Below are 19,870 nucleotides of genomic sequence, written 5' to 3' on the forward strand. Positions count from 1 at the left end.
TCACAATTCTGATGCAATTGTGAGTTACAAAGTCAGAACGGCATTATATTAAAAGGAATATACTACCCCAAAATAAAATTTCTGTCATTAATCACTTACCCTCATGTAGTTCAAACACCATAAAAGCTCTGTTCGTCTTCGGAAAACAAATGAAGATATTTTGGAGACCTGTCTGTCCCATAGACTGCCAAGTAACTTAAGCCCCTTTCACACTGCACATTGGACCCGGAAAATTGCCGTAACATTGCCGGGAAGCCTTCTGTGTGAACGCAAACACGTACCAGGATTGATTCTGGGATTGATCCCAGGTCTGGGACCCAGTAACGTTGCCGAGTTTAATCCCAGAACGTGTGCTGTGTGAACAAAAGCCAGCACTAATGCCAAAAAGGGTGTGTTGTAGTGATGACGCACATTATCACGACTCTTTTACCAGGTGTTTAGAAGGCAGATCAACGTTTGCGACTTAAATATGTGCAAACTGTAACGAAGCAGAGATCAGTTACTTCTTCACTTTCCGTGCTGATGCTGAGATCGTTTGTTGGCTTAAGTGAAAGTTAACGTGCCTAGGGTTTTCGACTCGTACATTACACGTCACATCTTGATGTCACGTGTCTTTATGGGACCTTTACGGGTTGTCTGTGAACACACGCACATATTCCGGGTTAACACTGGCAGTGTGAAAGTGCAAAATCTAGTCACCCGGAAACAATTGCTGGGACACATTACCCGTGTAATTTCCGGAATCCCAGTGTGAAAGGGGCTTTACACTGTCAAGGTCCAGAAAAGTATGAAAAGCAAATAGTCCATCTGCCATCAGTGCTTGAACTGTAACGTTTTCAAGCAACGAGAATACATTTTGTATGTGAATAAAACAAAAATAACATCTTTATTCAACAATCCCTTTGTCAACAGCCTCCTCTGTGTCTCTCCACATCACTCAAACTGCCTACGCTCATCTGTATCAGCCGCGCCACAAGGGTGTGCTGTTTCTGTGTGTATTCATGCTTTGATCTGAAAGAAAACAGTGCATCCTTGTGGCTTACAAACTGTGAAATAAGAGATGAAAACTTGGTGAGATGTTGCAATTACATTAAGTGAGAAATTAAATAATATGGCAGTTGCTTGGAGTTGTTGAAATACATGAGGGATTGATGAAAAAAAAAATATTCTGATTAAGGATTAGGTAACAAACCATTTTTTAGAATAACATGCACAAAAAGAAAATAAATAAGTCTCTTTTCATTTTCATGTTGACTTGGACATCTTGGACCTTGATTTTGTGATTTGTTTAACCAATAGCATAGGGCTATATATCTGGCCAACCAAGGGCGGATGTTTTCAAAACATTGCTTTTTTGTTTGTTTTTGTTTTAGCAACCCAACCAGTTTGACACAGCTCAACCAATGGTGTGTGTCTGGACCTGTCTGTCCAACCAATATAATTTGGGAGACATTTTATAAGCCATCATTTAAAAAAAAAAAAAAAAAAAAAAAAAAAAAAAAAATCACACACTTTAATGATGGCAATTAATTTATTGTAGATGAATTCAAAAGTTTGAGCCATGTGCTTCCAAGTACAGTATAGGCTGATATACTAAGTATAGGCCACATGGGAGAATGCAGCATAATAAGCATGACGAATGCAATGGTTACGCAGATTGTGCGGGAGTGTTTTGGCTTTTGTTTCCCATCTTCGCACTTCAACAACAGAGACGCAAGGGCAGTCGGCGTTAGCCTATCTGACCTCATGTCTTGGAGATTTTCCCTGTGGTCTCCAGTGAAACTCACAAAGGGAGGCAGAGTCGATTCGGGTTTCAGATAGCACACGGCCCAGACAGCCTGACCTACAGCCTCTCTCCCACCCCAAATCCTGGAAGGGATGGACAGCAAGAGAAACACAGTGTGTGATAGAATGTTTTGAATCCTGGAGACGCTCACATCTGGAGAAAGATTTACTCTTTCAGTCCATCGCTGTCTCTAGGGTTGAAAATACATTATCCCTGCTCCTTCCTCTCCCTGTTCTCCATTCACGTTTTAATGGGACGTTGTCTCCCTGCCGTGATGGTGAGGAATCACGTAACCCCCGTGTCACCAGACTCTCATCTCTCTGTCTGTTATGTGGCCCCTGATGAAAAGACAGAGGTGGAGGAAGGTAATCCATCACCTACTGGTGGCCCAAATCATCCAGACTGTCCCGCCGCGAGACATTTAGACATGACCAGCTAAAGTTAGAAATGTTTTCTTAGACATTACTTGCAAAATGTAATTGCTACAATAGGACTGCATGGAATTGTTTACTTGTAATGTTTGGAGAATTGTCATTGTTGTATATTCAACAAGTCGGCAAGTTCTAAGTGTTTACTGTCATGTGATATGAAGTATACACCAGGTCACTGCAAGTCTGTTGCTTGCTGAAGTGCTGTACTAAAGCAGTAAAAGCTCTCCTGTCTCAGGTATGAGGCAGAGACTGCAATGGCTCATTTTAACAACCCTAATAAAAAGCTAGTCTGCACACAAACATTCAGTGCCTGAAGGAAGAAAAGTTGTCTTGTTCTATCTGTTCTCCATTCCCTAGGTGAATAACTAGCTCAAATTTAAACTGTAAAGCATTTCAGAAGATCACAAACTGAAAAAAAGGAACCCCCACTGTCATTACAACAACTGATCATTTTGGCCTCCTCAGACCACAAAAACATGACGTCAGATTTCGCAAGCATCATATGAGAATTCAGTGCGGTCATGATTTGATGGTATTACACAGCAGTGACTTCTAGATTTCCTCTTCTCTGCCGTCACAACGCAAGCCATGATTATTATGATTCAACTGTTTAATTCTCTTTTCCAGTCTAGTCCACAAGTCTCAGTCAACAAAACAACAGTCATCTTAGAATCATCCAGTCTAGAGAGTTTTCCAGCAGTTAAGATTTTAAAGGTTCTGACATTTCTAGAAATAAACAGTAGAATATCTTTTTAACTTAAAACCAAGGCAAGCAGTAAACCACAGAAAAGATGTTGCATATAGAAAAACTAACAGTATATTCATTATTTGGATGGTATCAACAGTATAATGACTTCAGTGATTCTTTGGGCCAGATTTCAATTACTTATTACTTGAGAATTCACCAAAAAAATAAATGAAAGACTGTAATACTCAAACATTTGATATCAAATTGTGTTAATCAATACTCAGCCCTGTACTCCATGGGGTGGGGGGTACATATCTTGATCTCTGCAATAAGCAAGTTTGACCACAAGAGGGACTCCTTACAGTGAGATGTCACATGTTAAAGTGATACAAATGTGATACAGAGAAAATACCTTAACCTATTATCCAAATCAAGTTATTAAACATACATACAAATATGGCATACAACTCAATAACAACTATGTTAATAATATTTATTAAAATATTAGTCTGAAATGATATCATTTAATAACTAGGATAAAGACAGAAAAAACAACTAAAGACAAATAGATCCCTTGATTCATTATGCCCCAGACGTGCTTATATTACTAAAGCAAAGGCTGACTCTCTCAAGGCATACTTGAGGCACTGACTTCAGTCAGCATCACTAATGAAGAAGGGACTCCTGAATCAGAACTTTGAGTAATCCAGAATTAGTACATCAGCATGTCTTATATGGTAAAAACGTCTACGTAACCCACTGCACATCATGACTCGCATGACTGCAGGATCCCTCATGCATGTTTTGGCTGATATGCAGACGAACGACCCACGCATGCCCTCGACGCAGTCTTTGATGATGTCACATCCCCAGCTGCCTGAATCTCAGACATCTGTCCTCTGCCAATTAAACAGGAAGTTAGCCTTCCGGGCACTTCCTGGTGAATCTGCGCACAACATGTGTTGCATGTTGCAGCAGTAAAAGGAAGCGTGGAATACTTAACGCGCACTGCTTTAAAGTAATGTCAAGACGTTCTTTCTTCAAAGTAACTGTTTAAATGGGAAGAAAACTGAAGTTCTCTGAAAATTACCACTGGTAACCTCCAGTTGACCATAATACATTTATGAGGAACTGCTGTGCCACCACAAAACTCTCGAATACTATTATAATATTTCTGTTTGACAATTTGCCAGACTTGAATTTTGTCTATTAAAATGAGTTCGTAATACAGAAGTGTCCTGCATTTAAAAGCAGCAAGACAGTTGAAAATTTACAAATGAATGAACTTTAGAAAAATAAATGAAAAGGAAATGTAAAGAGAGGGAGGGAGCAAGGAAGAGGGGAGGGGCCAAGGGAAGTATAATTACTCTGTAAGAGAGAGAAGCATAAATAGAGAGACGAGAGCTAGAGCCAGTGAGAGAGTCCAGCCCACTTCTACAAAACCATTCAACTCCTGCACAGTGAGCAGTCCCAGACCTCTTACGAGCACACTGCTTCCCTGGGGCACATCCAGAAGCCGACTGCCCATCCTATACAAACTTCCCAAGGACCTGGAGAAGGAGGAAAAAGCCACTGATAGAACTGATTCCAACCAGCATCTCTTCTCACAACTTACCAGGAAGGATTACATTTTTCCTCACTTTTCTTTTCCCCTCTAGTAGTTTAGCTCTTACTTTTTTGCTCCTCTCAAATTTTGCTAAGATTGAGCTCATCCACAGGCAGACAGACTTAACTGCAAGCTCTCGGCGACAGGACAGTTCTTGTTTTACTTTGAAAGGAACTTTAAAGTAAGTTGTTCATTTTGCAACCCAGTGCAAAAACCCTCCAGCTCTCTTCAGCAACTGACACTTTTCATTAAGGATGTCCCCTCTCCCTGTTCTGAGCGGGATCTTCCTGCTGCTCATCCAGACCTGCTCCCTCAGTGCCATGGTCACCAAAGGAAGCCTGGCAATGTCTGAACAGGCAGCCACAGACTGTCCCTCCTGTGCCCTGGCGCGACTCCGAAAAGGTGAGAGTGAGGACAAGGGAGCCCAGCAAGACGTGGTCGAGGCGGTGAAGAGACACATACTTAACATGCTGCACCTGCAAGAGCGCCCAAACATCACGCACCCAGTGCCTCGAGCTGCGCTCCTCAATGCCATCCGCAAGGTACACGTGGGACGGGTGGGCAAAGATGGCAGTGTCCTGATTGAGGACGAGGCCAGCAGCCGTCAGGACACCGAACAGGCAGAACAGATGGAGATCATCACATTTGCTGAAGCCGGTGAGTCCAAATTTCTAACAAATGTCTAAAGAATGATCTTAGTCCTTAAATATTTTTAACTAAATCATTTAGTCGTCCCTTGAGGGATGAAACCGGAGAAGTGGGTTTTTAAAACTGTTCAACTTAAGTCTGAGGAGTTCAGGGAAACCTGTTGCCACTGCACAAACTCAATGCAGTTAGAAAAAAGCTGCGGCAATTCTCTCCCCCTCTCTCGAGGTTCCTGCAAACCTCCTGCTGGTTTAGAGAATCAGTAATTATCTGTGAGGGCCCCCTAGGCTTCTAGCCATAAGCTCTGCACAGGAGCACTTCCAAGGGGACTGACAGACTCATATGTAGCTTCCCCATGTGACTGAACAGGGCTGAGAGACATAGAAAAAAAAATCATAATGCATAGGAATAAAAAAAGGACTTCGTATTATAGGAGGGAAAAGAAGACTGTTCAGTTACTGCCTTTGTGTCAGGTTTCAAAGGCAGTTTGAAAAAGCAGTGAGAACTGTTCAAAGGTGCTGTCAAGCCCATGATGTGAGGAGAGATTGGCTTCTTCTCTGAGTCATGCAGCACAAATGGGTCATGAGTGACAGAGCCGCGGTGTGCTGCAGAAGTTCTCAACAGATGTGTCAGACCTAAAAAGCAGCAAACAGAGCAATTGGATTGCTTGTCTTAAAGATGAATGTTTCATGATTTTAGGGAGCTGAGACTGTAACACTGCTGCCTTGTGGAGAGAATGAATATTTAGAATGTCTTTAGAAGTATAAAAATGAATTATGCATTTTTTTTAATGGAATAATAAGTGTACAAGATACATGACATAAAGTAGACCAAGAAATAAAACCTTTAAGACAAGATATCACAAGAAATAACCCAGTCACTGGAACAAATAAAATATGCAATAATATGCAGGTTTTTTTTTCTTTTCCCAGAGTCATTTACGTCTATTGCAAAAGTGTTTTCAAAATCATTTTATACAGACTGAATTCACATAGAGCAAATAGGGTGAAAATTTGCATTCACTGTAGAAATTTCCATGACGTTTTAAGACCTTCCACATCTGGAAATTTTAAAAGGCACTGATTTTTCCAGGTTTTTCATGACCGTGAGAACCCTGTTTCTGAGAACCATTCCCTGATAATGTTTTGGTGCCAGACTACAGCTTGTCACATTACAAAACAAATTCAACTCATGCTTAAGTGATGACAAAAAACCTAGTTGAGAGACAGAAGGAAAACTGTTAATAATCAAATCTATATCAAACTTTTATCACATGGATTGTTAGTGAAAATTTTAATACCCTCAACCTCAGACACATCTTTTGGATCTCAATGGGTATTTGATGATGAGTGGGGGGTTATGGACATAAATCAGGATTATGAGCTCTCATTCAACTGCTCACATTGAAAAATGTCAAATTATGACTAGTACTGGCACAAACCAAGCACATGGTACATCATAGCTCAATTTCTGTGGACAGCAATCAGACTTTTCACCACTCCATCACTCATCTTTGACATTTCAAACACACCAGAAGAATACCCACATAAATAATATAACACTTAACTCATACTTCTCATCATAAAACCGAATTAGACTAAATACAAGGCTGTAAATAGTACAAAAATAAGTCGTTATTGATATAATAAGCAGTGGGTGGAGTGTTAGCATTATTGAAATTATACTTTGAGACTGCAATACTTTCTGTCCAGATTATTTTTTAACATGATTCATAATCAAATCTGACCAAACCAAAATACATACATCTTCTCCCCTTATGTCCACTTATGGGCTTTTGTTAAAAATGAAAAGCGTGCAAAAGCATCCATCACCTCCTTCCGCCAAACCGTTGCAGTGTTGTCGCACATAAACTCGCGATAACTGTTTCTTACTCGACCTCGTGCCTCGTGGGAATACCTGCTCAAATTCCATTTTCTGTCTGGCGCGAACTACTGGGTTCAGTTGCCTCTGAGCCGTTTCCAAAAGTATTCAAAATAGAGCTGTTCTTCAAATCCACCACAAGGGGGAATTCAATAAAGCTTGATTGCAGAATCTCGCAAATAAGAATTAGAATTATCTCGCAAATAAGAATTCACTAGAACTGTCCATACATTAAATTATACATTATGATTAATCTCAAAATGTGCTGCGGAAGTTCCTACTGAATTTGTTACTGTGCACATTTCCTTCTTGCACCTTCAAAATTTACTGAGGCTCCTGGTTGGGCCAATTCCAATGTTGCTGTTCAAGCATCATTTAGACTGCAACGTGGCACCAGGTGATATTTTTTGGCTTTGGCATCACAAGCAGAGACAAAACTGTAATTAGATTGATTTTCTAAATACTGTAATGCATAGTTGTGCATGGTAATTATTTCATACTGGTTTGATTTTTAAGACACATGTTGCTGCAGAGCATCACTGTAATGCTGTGTTAAGTGGGTTGTTTAGACATCTGTAATTATGTGTATGATGTAAGTCTCAGAATCTGTCTGGAATCTTGTCCAAGAATATGTTCTCATAATTGTCACACATACAGGTAGACATACAGATATCGTATAAAGCTATGGAATATAAGTATATGAAGTAACAGCATTTAGTAGCCCACTATTCATTAATGATCATAGGCTGAATTTTTATTAAAATTAAAGCTATTTAATTGTACTTTATAGATCTCAGTTTCTCAGAACATGAGGCATACTGCATTTATTGAAGGACATACTTGTTTAAATCATTATCTCTAACATGCAGCATTCTGGCTGATTGGGTGCTACATGGTAAGACTGATTACTCTCAGTTTAAATGTGTAGCCTGAAGGCATGAGCAATCAGAGCTTGTGTATGTTAGCATGACTGCAAATAATGAATGACTTTAGTCTGCAGACTTTCAGGCAGTAGCAAAGGGTACGAAATAACAGCATTGTAACTAATAAAAAAACTTACAAGTGCTTTTTAATGCAACCATATCTAAAGAATTTGCTCTTTCCTTGACATTTCACTATCACTACTAAACCTTGAGAGTGCACTAGAGGTCATTCATAAAATGTGGCCAAATCTTCTGCAAAAGTTATTTTTTTCCCCCCATTAAAAGTTTCAAAATGGATATCATTTGAATCCAAACCAATGCTAATGATTTAAAAAATGCAGAGACTAAATAAATAGTATGTACCATGTTCACTATTCTTTATCATTGAATTTCACCGAAGCCATGTGCAGAATCTTCAAACAGAAGGCGTGTTGATGATATCACTGTGGATGCTGTGAGTGTGTGTGGGCGTTCAGTGTTTGGCCTTTCTGATGTCATTCAGTCTTGCAGGTTGCATATGCAATGCTTGACATGTTCTGAAACAATGACTCAATATTTACTTTGTTTCCTCGTTTTGATCTCCTCCTACTTGCAAAGCAATTTATCACAGGGAAAGCCCTATAATCACTCCCTCCAGTAATGTTTACAGCGAAGATAAGAAGATGTCCCAATTGTTCATATGCAAGCAGTTATTTTTGCTAGATCAAACACTGATTTCTTTGCAGAAAAGAGAATCTGACTTGCTTCAAGATCGTCTAAAAATATGAAGAATTACTATTTAAAGGCAATAGAAATAAAATAGTAAGTATCTTATTTTAGTGCTATACTGCCAGCTTGCAATACCTTACATATGACCAAGCCGCAAAGTATCGCCTTTAAACACAATCCAGATTTGAAGACCACAGTAGAAAGCTTCCTTGTTAGCCGAGGATCCTTTAGCATTAGTGTGGTCAAATAGGTTTCTCAGGTAGAAGGAATACTTTTCTGCTTGTGACATTTTGTTATACTTAAAGGTTTCTTGGCTCCAAGGTAAAGTACTGTAGTGAAGAAAGGATGCTGCAGCATCATGCCAACTAAACTCATTTATTACTTTGACAGCTGATGCATCATCCAAACCTGTTCGTGAGAGTGGGTTATTACTTGCAGATGTGGGCTTGGTAGAAGATTAGCGAGCATCTCAAACCTACATCCAACCTTGAATCCTGAAAAATCAACCAAATAAATATGAATTGCAACTATCCATTTAGATTGTCCCTAGTGTTTTGTTAAACCGCAGTCATGAAAGTGCCTGTCCTTCAGTTATGTAGCATGGCCTTTAGCCTTGTTCTGTGGATTCCTACCAAAGGTTAGTAGGGGAGGCTGCAGTAACTCTCCTCGTTACCCTCCTGGTTCCCTGGGAGCTGCGCTGGCCTGCAGGGGCTGTCTGAAGCTGGTGATTCTTTGCACTGGATTGGGTGCCTGACTTAGATGGGAGCAGTAAATCAGGCCTGCTGTTGGTGGCCGAATCGCCTGCGGGTGAAGAGGACCAGATAAAGAGGGAACAAGGCCGTTTGGGGAAAAACATTACAAGCATGCTTGGCCTTTACGGCACAAGGTGTGGTATCGTGAAGTGGCTCGCCGGTGTTAGTGACACTCGCCGGAGAATGTATACAAGACTCCACAGTGTTATGGTTGGGAAATAAGGTTTAATTGCTCTTTTTGTTTGTTTGCTTCTCATGCTGGGATGTAGGAAAGGCCATGAATACCGTTGTAGCAACATGCTGTGCACTGAAAGGAATTCTAGTGGTTTTCTGGTTTGTTCAGCGACATTATAATGTCAGAGGATGTTTTATGATCGCAGTGTTATATATTTTCTATTGGAGTACCTCAGGTGCATTTTTATTGGGTTTAGTATCTGATTTGGAGTAGCAAGAGATCATTATCCAGATGATAACTGATTATTGTTTGAAATATATTAATATCATGTGATACTATGGCTAACAGTAAGCTTTAGTGCAAGAGTTTAGTCTGTGAAATCCATCCTCACTGCTGGCGGGACTGTGCTTGAAATATGTTGCATAACAGGCGAGGAACTCATATCATTCACTCCCACACACCATTAAAAGAGTCACATTTCCACCTTCAGACTTTTATTTCTAATTTAATATCTTGTTGGGTCAAAAAAGAAAATCGGTCAAGAATCTTTAATACTAGAAGGGATCCAGAAAGAGTTCTCATGTTAGCACCTAGCGTCCTTCCCTTCTGATCTTTCATGCAAGTTTTAGCCATTGCTTAGCTGTCAGCAATTCCTAGGGAATATACATCAATGAATGAATGCCTCATTCCACCTGATCCATTAAGCACCTGCTAGCTCTTTGCTATTTGAACTAGCATTTGTGAGCTGCATGGAAAACCTGTTTCCTTTAATCAGCATTGTCAACAAATTAGTTATAAATAGTGCATTCTATAAAAGTTAACTAGGAAGAGTACAAACAAACTCCAACTCCAAAGAGGCGTGTTTCAACAACCTTACAGGTTGAAGACTTCTTTACTGTGAGGGCATTCTTTGAGCTTCAAGCACTGGGGCATTGCAAGCCATACAATATGACAGGAGGCCAACAAGGAGATGAAAGGCTGATTCCCCCTAAGGTAAACCAGATAGAAAAGGGGATTATAGAACACATAAAGTAAAGCCATGTTTAAAGAGGAGTGGACATCCCCCGCCCCCCACCACCCCATAAACACACTTAAGTTCCCAGGTGATTCTATACTACAGCCACCCGCCCCTTTTGAAGACATGGAAAAGGGGAGGGGAGGAATGTGTAAATGTTATTCTCCATCTTTGTGTGCAGGACAGCTGTGCAAACTGTGCCCTTGCGGTTAAATTGGTGTTTATTGTTGAGGGATTACCGCATGGCCCTTTAGTCCTTCTCTTCAAATTTCAGAATTTCTCTTTGCTGTCCAGCAAATATATTCAGAAGCTTGCGGAGTTGCAAAGATCCGGTGGTGATCTTTCTTCTATGGCCCTGGGCCTCTGCTCTGGAGGGGCAGTTGAAGGGTTTACCCAGCAAAGTAAACCCTCACGATACTCAATTCTTTCACAGGGTGTAGATTAAAAGGGAAACAATATGTAAACCACTACATGGAAAAAAAAGCCCATTATTTCTAGACCGCATTTGTGCAGCTCCCTTGTGTTTGGACAGATGGGTTTGGGCCAGGGAGCCTTAAATACGCTCTCGCACACATACACACTAGTTGCTCGATGCCATTGTTATTACGGCATAACCCTGTAAATATGTTGTGGTACATGATAGATTAGTATTTTGCTTAATACTTGTTGCAAAAGGCTTCTTGCTATTAGCAATGACATACAGGAATTGTATGCCAAGTCTTGAACTAGGTGGCCAGTTTAGCAAGAACTCAGCTACGGTATAAGTGAGCAACAGTCAATGAGAACAGCCAAAAATAATGTCCCATCAAGGGTTCAGTGGCTTAAAAACCGGTTGAGTCAGTAAATGGAGAGGATTTGTTTAGAAGTACCCAAATGATCCGTGAACTGAGATTTTCCAGAGGCCTTGCCTCCGTCTATAACACTGTGGGAAGTAAAGCCAAAGGGAACAGTCTTTTACAGTCCAGTGAGACAGCAAGCCACATGCCACATCACTGCTTCCAGCTGCACGCTGTATGTTGTCATGGCCATTATGTGTTACTAGGCTAGCAGGCTCTTAATAGCTCAGTTAACTACCAGGAGAGGTGATGAAGTTTTATACCCTCAATTATTTCAATTCCAAGGTGGTGCAGGAAGAACCAACCGGAAGGGATTGTTTGCTTGCCAGTGTGCGTGTAGGAATAGATGATTCACTAATTTGACGTGCAGGAAAAGGATGCATGACTGCATACATCTATGCCATTTATTAATAGTCGCACGAAACAGAAGAAGATTGTTTTGCGGAAACCTTGAAAAACTGGTCACTGCTGGCAAAAAGCTAAAGTGTTCCACCGATGCCACCGCTCCCAGCGTCAGCTAAGATGCGGCGGGCACACCATCTACAAAGTCAGAGCCTCAGGCTAAAGTGAAATACGAGTACGATAACAAAAGATCAGCTCATTTGACTAATCTCTAATGTTTCCTTCTCTTCCTGTCTCTCAGGTCAAGCTCCAGGGTTTGTCAACTTTCTCATCTCCAAGGAAAGTAGTGAGATGTCTCTAGTGGAGCAAGCCAACATCTGGCTCTTTCTTCGACTGCCAAAAGGCAACCGCACCCGAGCTAACGTCACCATCCGGCTGCTCCTGCAGCAAAGTACGGGAGAGAAGGTTCTGGCAGAGAAATCCGTGGACACGCGGCGAAGCGGCTGGCATACATTTCCTGTTTCGGCCAGCGTGCAGGCATTGTTGCAGGACGGGGGAAGCATGCTGAGTCTGCGTGTCTCCTGCCCATTGTGCAGTGATGCTCGAGCTACGCCGGTGCTTGTGAATCCAGGAGGCGGCGAGCGTGAGCAATCCCACCGACCATTCCTCATGGCTGTGGTGCGACAGATGGACGATCTGTCCCAAAGGAGACGTCGCAAAAGAGGGCTGGAGTGCGACGGCAAGGTACGAGTCTGCTGCAAGCGCCAATTTTACGTAAACTTCAAAGACATCGGCTGGAATGACTGGATCATCGCTCCCTCAGGGTATCACGCCAATTACTGCGAGGGCGACTGTCCCAGCCACGTGGCCAGCATCACCGGAAACTCGCTGTCCTTCCACTCCACGGTCATCAACCACTACCGCATGCGAGGGTACAGTCCCTTCAACAACATCAAGTCCTGTTGTGTGCCGACTCGTCTGCGAGCCATGTCAATGCTCTACTACAATGAGGAGCAGAAAATCGTCAAAAAGGACATCCAGAACATGATTGTAGAAGAATGCGGCTGCTCATAATCCCGCTATGGTAAGAGGAAGGGTAGGAAGGGAGAGACAAGGTTAGTTGGTAGGGGCGAAAACTGCAGCCCCAAAATGAATGAAAAAGAAGAGATGTAGAGAGAGGAGAGGAGAGCTCCTCTATCTTTATCTCACTGCCTCAAGACAAACTCTCATGTAGACAGGCCTCTCTTTCTCTCGACCACGTGTCCGTGGTCATCTTAGAATCCAATGGGTATCTGTAACTCAGAGTACTCTCTGTGGCACTTTCAAAAGAGAAAAGAAATATAATATATTTTTGTTACAAAGCAAAGGGAGCAAGGTCAGAGAATATTTATGTGGCCTACTTTGCAGCGCAGACATGCACTGCAGGAAGAGAGATGACGTAGATGAGGTGCCTGAAAAAGAAAATCTCAAAGCTATGCAACTTGTCAAGTATTATGATATATTTTTCATCGAGGTGTTGTTTTGTTTCTTAACTATTTACTTTTACAAACTAAAAAAAAAGAAGTTAACATTTGTTGACTTTTTATACCTTGTACGTATGTTCTACGTATATGTTTGATGTGTGTGTCCGTGTACAAAAGTGTGTGTATGTAAAGTGTGCCAACGGGATTATTAGTGTACGTTTGTGTGCATGTCTGTTCGTGTGTGTTGTTGAGAGATACTTGAAAGAAGTTTGACCGGCTGCTGGAACCAAACATTTCTCTACAGTATTATTCTAATTATTCTGTTAATAATGTTATTTTGTTTTGATTTCTGTAAATTTTTTGTTATCTTAAAAAATGAGACGTTAAAACGTTTACAGTTTTGCACTATATCAACATTTTGATCAGCTTAGCCACATGTACAAATATGTTTATAGAGAAAGACTAGCAGCACTTCAGAACAGACGTACCTACATAGCATGAGTCAAACAAATGATATTGTTAAAAATAAACAGGGAGGTTTGAGGGGAAGGCAGAGATGACTAGCACTATATCAGCGGACCATGTACACACATGCATTTTACAAAATAGTTTTTTGGTTTTTTACTCAACACCAAAGAATTTAGGTTAGTGTTGCCTACCATATTAGGCTGTCTCCGAACAGTTATTCAGAAGATACCAATATGTCTTTCAGAAGGTTGCTTTGTTCTCCCTACAAAGATGTCCAGGTTAGCAAACCGAAAGACCTTTAAAACAGTTTCTCAACGTCCCACAGCGGCCCACTCCTTTGTGTGCTTTTGCACTGCTGCACAGTCCATGCGCGACTTGCCATCTAAATGGTTTAAACAGCACTTAAACCAACCTTTTAAAGTTTGTTTTTAATTATGAATTGTTACAAAAGTGAATGTGCAGCATTAATATTTAATGACTTGTGTAATTGGGAAATCAACAACTATTTAGGTATTTGCGATTTTTTTTTTCCACCAAATGTTAAAAGGATCTGCAGTGTTCCAAAAAAAAAAAAAAAAAAACTTTTGTTTTGCAGATGTTCATATTTTCGCTTCCCATCATGAAATATTTTACCACTGTGCAATGTTGAAAAAAAATATAAAATTAAATGAAGCAATTTGGGAAAAGAAAAGAAAAGAAAAGAAAAGAAAAGAAAAGAAAAGAAAAGAAAAGAAAAGAAAAAGAAAAAGAACTTTTGTTACATTTTGGACTAAGAACATTTTGCCATTTTCAGTATGTTCCTGATGGGAATCCATACAAAATGTCATAAAATAAAATCACTATTAAAATGGAAAAGAAAAATACAAATTCAGAAAAAAATATCTTCTTTTATATATATATATATATATATATATATATATATGTAAAGAAAGACATGTTGTATATGTTTTTGTTTGTTTGTTCGTTGTTATTAAAAAAATAATTGACACTGAAATAAGTGGACTAAGAATAAAAAATATATTTTTTATTCTGTATATATGGAAATCAAGATACCAATATGTTGCATTGCTTTGTTGTACAAATCAAAAATGTGCTTGTGGCTATTTTTTTTAATCTAATTTATTCTTCAGTATTTTGTCCTTTGCTTCACCATTAAAGTTAAAATGTTGTACACTAAAACATGAGAAAAGTGTTGGTTGTGATTTCTTGCACAGAACACACATAAACACATTTCATTTCAAGACACGAAAAATATGGATACATATAAATACAGTGTTAACAAAGCAAACGCCCTACAATATACAATCAGGGGACAGTTTATAGGACAAAATCAGAAGCATCCAAAAAAAAAAAAAAAAGCCACCTAAGAGAAGACTAGAGGAAAAAAGGAGGACCGTTTGCATGCTAAATTATGATTATGAGGAAAGAGAACCAGATGGTGTCTATATAAAGCATGTTGCATGCAGAGGTTTGAGTTAAATCACAGTGGTTTTGGAGAAGGTGGACCAGCCATCATGAACCATTACTGGTGTATGACACATAACCACAGCGTCCCTCCAAGACACATGCACACACACGTGCAAGAAAACATCAACAGCCTCTCAAACTCCAGACCCTTCAGAAGCATTTCACACACCTCCTCTGTCCTAAAATGAAAAAAGATACTAGTTTAGATGGCATGAAGTAGTGTGTTGGAGTTCCTGGTTAAATCAGAGCTGTCTCAGGATAATGACAGAGAGGAGCAAACGGCTGGCAGTGATAATAATTCAGTAGTGAGCGATCAAAGAGCTGCAGCGACGGAATGCAGGAGCTCAGAGTCTGAAGCCAGCAAAACAGGATGCTCATTCATTTAAAATGCACTTTTTTATATATAGTGCAAGTGCAGCTTGCTAAGGTAAGAATTGGGGTGTCATGCATTATTCGTTTTTTTTTTTTTTCTTTTGAGGGGGCATGACTAAAAAAAAATATTTTAGTACTTTTACAGTTTTAGGTACAGTTTCGGAATACCATGAAATACAACCTGGGTCCCAACCTTTTTTTTCTTTTTCTTTTAAATAAGCAAGTGTAACAGCTGAACTTGATGGCCATCACTACATAGCAGCTTTGACATTTTATTCCAAAGAAAAAAAAAAGAAAAAAAAGTCACAGTAGTGTTAAATGACGAGAGGGCATAGATGGTGACAGAATTTCTAATTTAAAGGACACGGTGGTAACACTTTCCATGAAGCCAAGCCCATATTTATAATAAATTAAAAGGGTATTCTTGAGGCATTATAATGAATGTATAAAAAAACATGTTGTTTCATCTCATAAATTATCATAATTACAATTATAAAATTGTATAGTACTACTAACTTTTAAGAGAATGACACATTGAGCATCATGTTAAATCCACTTCATTTATAATGAATTATATTTCTCATATCTTGATATTTTTAATTGAAGATCTGCACAACATCAAACTACATCTCAGTTAGGAGTGGCTGAGTGTTATTTTGAGAGGCTCAGTTGTAATACTTTTTAGTCATAAACTTGTTAGAATAGGTTGATGTACAGTACTTTGCAAAAGTCTTAGGCCACAAGTATTTTCACCAACACAAGTCAGTTATTTCTATCTTTTGCTGTAGTATGTCAGTAGTAAATATCAGTTTACATTTCCAAACATTATGTTTGCCATTAACTCTAATATTCCAGTGAAATGTTTGCACGCACAAGGAGTCTGACAGCAGCCAGAGCTCCACACAGAGATCTGATCTCATCATCATCAGTCTGTCTGGAGTAACATGAAGTAACAGAACAAACTGAGACCGACTCAATCCAGAAAAACTGTGGCAATGTGTCCAAAACGCTTCAAGAAACCTGCAAAGCTACCAGAAAAACAATGCGCAAGTGCACCAAGGACAGTGCATAGTGTGGTCACATTGATTTAATTTAGTTAAGTACATATAAGTTAATTAATAAAATATATTTATGGCATTATTTGTGACGCCATTCTCACTTAAACAAGTCCCTAAAACTTTGCACAGTACTGTAGCTCTGCAGGTTTCTTGAAGCGTTTTGGACACAGTTTTTCTAGATTGAGTCTGTCTCAGTTTGTTCTGTTTCTTCATGTTACTCCGGACAGACTGATGATGATCAGATCAGATCAGATCTCTGTGTGGAGCACTGGCTGCTGTCAGACTCTTTGTGCAAACAAACACCTCACTGGATTATTACAAATAATGCCAAAAATAATGTTTGGAAATGTAAACTGAAATTTCCTTCCCGACACACTACAGCAAAAGATAGAAACAACTGACTTAAAACAATTCTTTTTTGTTGGTGAAAATACTAGTGGCCTAAGATTATTGCACAGTACTATACTTGTCAGTACAGTGTCTGTTTGAGAAACATCGAAATAAATGATTAGCAGATATTTAGCAGACACACTATAATATGACTGGTAGTTGATATGGAGTTTCAAAGTTACTTAATAACAGTTGTCTAAAGGGTACCATCAAAATAATCAAACAGTTCAAATAGTTCAAAACAAAGCTATCATATTGATATCACATGGTGTGATATTAAATCTTATGGATGTTTCAGAAATATTCTTTCTCTCATTATTATTATTATTTATTATGTATGTATGGCCTTTGTCTGCTTTAAGTAAAGTAAGCCTTTTGGATGTTTCCATGAATGTATTTGTCATTTTACAGTAAAAAAGCTAAGAAACTACATTATGTTATTATAAAGAGCTTAAACAATGGCAATATATGAGACTTATAATATATTATAACAGTGGAAGATATATAACAATTGTAATTTAAGTGGATTCAGTGTAATGCATTAAAACTGTTGAGTATTCATGAGATGACATTTTTTTTTTGTATAATACTTTATGCATTCATTATAATGCTTCAAGAATACCCTTAGAATGTATTATAAACAAGGGCTTCGTAGAAAGTGTTGATTTATGGAGCGTGCAGCACGATTCGACTGAACAAGTTTAGACATGTGAATGCGATTTCTCTCAGTGTTAGACAAACATTTGTTGTTGTTGTTGTCTTAACCTTCATGTTGTGTTCTGGTCATTTTGACCCAGAGAGGATTTTCTTTTCCCCGAAAATGTTATTGCTCTTCTTTCTTTCTTTCTTTCTTTCTTTCTTTCTTTCTTTCTTTCTTTCTTTCTTTCTTTCTTTCTTTCTTTCTTTCTTTCTTTCTTTTTTTTTGGGGGGGGGGGGTGTTCATTCAATTCATTATGTTCACATTTGTACGTGTGTGCTTGCAATCATAAAGGCCTCGGACTTGGGCATGCATGTATACACTCATAGTCATGCAACGCCAAACACACACAAGTTCACGTACATCTTAGCACTATTACAAATCTGTCTTTATTTAACATGGAGATGAACTTCATCCTAAGAACAATCAGGCCCATGATCAAACTTGTCCTTGTTGAAAGAAAACAAGTTGACAAAAAGATAAATTCCCAAATTTTGGTGCTAATATAGCATAACAAGAAATTTACAAGCATTTTTGACCTGATAAAAAAAGGTGTTTTCAAGTGAACTGAAATTAAATGATCAGTTATACAATTTACAGTAAATGCTAATTCAAATGCATTTATTTTATGTTTTCTCCTAATAGATTTTACCACAACACAATTAAGACAGATTAATAAATATTTTAATTAGCATTTTTTTTTTATTAAACAGGAAATAGGGACAGTAGGTTCAATACAGTCAGCTGTAATTCCCATGCAATGCATGTTGGGTACAGTCCTACTTGCTGCTCCACAAACTATACTATTACCTATCAAGATATGTATAATTAATGGTGCTATTATCAGTGCCTTTAAATGTGCAGCAATAAATGAAACTTTGTGAAATAAGCAAATATACAGAATAAAGAATTGCAGGAATTGTGAGGACTCACACTTGTCAGTATGCAACTAAAGAGAGGATGATCCACACAAACATAGTGGGTTGCTGTGTTGTACACAAATGACTGGTGCGTTTTTGATTAGCTGAAGACAAAACAAAGCATCTAATAGACCTTTAAATAAGCATTTGACTTTGTGTTATGTAAAAGAGATAAGTGTAGTGGACGAAGGGCTTGAGAGGGAGGGAGAAACTAGTTGTGCAAGGTGTTGTCAAACCTAAGACTAGATTAGGTTATCATCTGAGCTCCGCAAACAGAAACACTGATTCCTACACACATGGGGCTAATTGACTCTAATAGGAGAATGAGTCACTGACAAACATTTGTTAACACCCTTGTCAACACATTGAAATACTTCAATGCACACATTAGAGTAAGCATGGACAGAAAAAAAATGTTTTACATCTACATTTTAGTGTCAGTTTATACTTACTAAAACTTACAGTGTACTTAACTAAGAAAGTACTGGGTAATATAAAGTAACTACACGAGTTAAGATTAGGTTTAGAGGTATGTTTAGGGTTACCTAGTTATTACTGTAAGTACTATAATGAGTACATTTTATGTAAATTAGGAACAGGACAGTAAAATGAAATAACCTTGAGAAAGTATTCATATCTGCAACTATATTCTGGTGGTAAAAATATGCATTTGAGCTTTTTTATCCATGGGATGACAAAAATTAAAACAAAGTAGTGACTTTATCTCACAATTCTGAACTTTTGTCTCATAATTTTGAGCAAAAAGTCAGAATTGCAAGTTAAGGTTGTACTGTAACTCACAATTCAGATTTTTTTTTAATAGAATTGTGTTTATATTGAAAAATTCTGTTTATATCTCACAGTTGCAGAAATGTGAGAAACAAATTTTGAATTGTGAGATAAAAAGCCATTTTTTTATATATATATAAAAAAAAATAAAAATAAAGTCTATGGCAGAAACAAGCTTTCCAAGGTTTCCAATTTTAGCGTGAATCACATTAAATCACTTTTTTTTTACTCATAACATCTTTATTGACTAATAAGCATACAAAACTGTAAATATCCATTTACAATGTATAATAAATCAGTTCTTATTCAAACCGCAATGAAATGAGAACACAGTGTAACACTATTGATCATCACTGTCCTGCAACCTCACAGAAAAGTCAAAGGTTAAAAGAAGATATGAAGGACATTTTGATATGGAGCAAAATATGGATAAAGGACTAGCCATGACCTTGATCAAA

At 38.6% G+C, this 19,870-nt stretch overlaps 1 protein-coding gene across 1 annotated transcript; it reads left to right on the forward strand.

Moving 5' to 3' along the window:
* Window positions 1-4,309: 4,309 nt before the first annotated feature.
* Window positions 4,310-14,503, forward strand: inhbaa (inhibin subunit beta Aa). Its single transcript, XM_052595461.1, has 2 exons — window positions 4,310-5,168; window positions 12,090-14,503. Exons 1-2 carry the CDS (start codon window positions 4,766-4,768, stop codon window positions 12,860-12,862), a joined length of 1,176 nt encoding a protein of 391 aa, XP_052451421.1. The 5' UTR covers window positions 4,310-4,765; the 3' UTR covers window positions 12,863-14,503.
* The last annotated feature ends 5,367 nt before the right edge of the window (window positions 14,504-19,870 follow it).

The sequence above is a fragment of the Carassius gibelio genome, chromosome B24 (assembly GCF_023724105.1).
Source record: "Carassius gibelio isolate Cgi1373 ecotype wild population from Czech Republic chromosome B24, carGib1.2-hapl.c, whole genome shotgun sequence".
Classification (NCBI taxonomy): Eukaryota; Metazoa; Chordata; class Actinopteri; order Cypriniformes; family Cyprinidae; genus Carassius; species Carassius gibelio.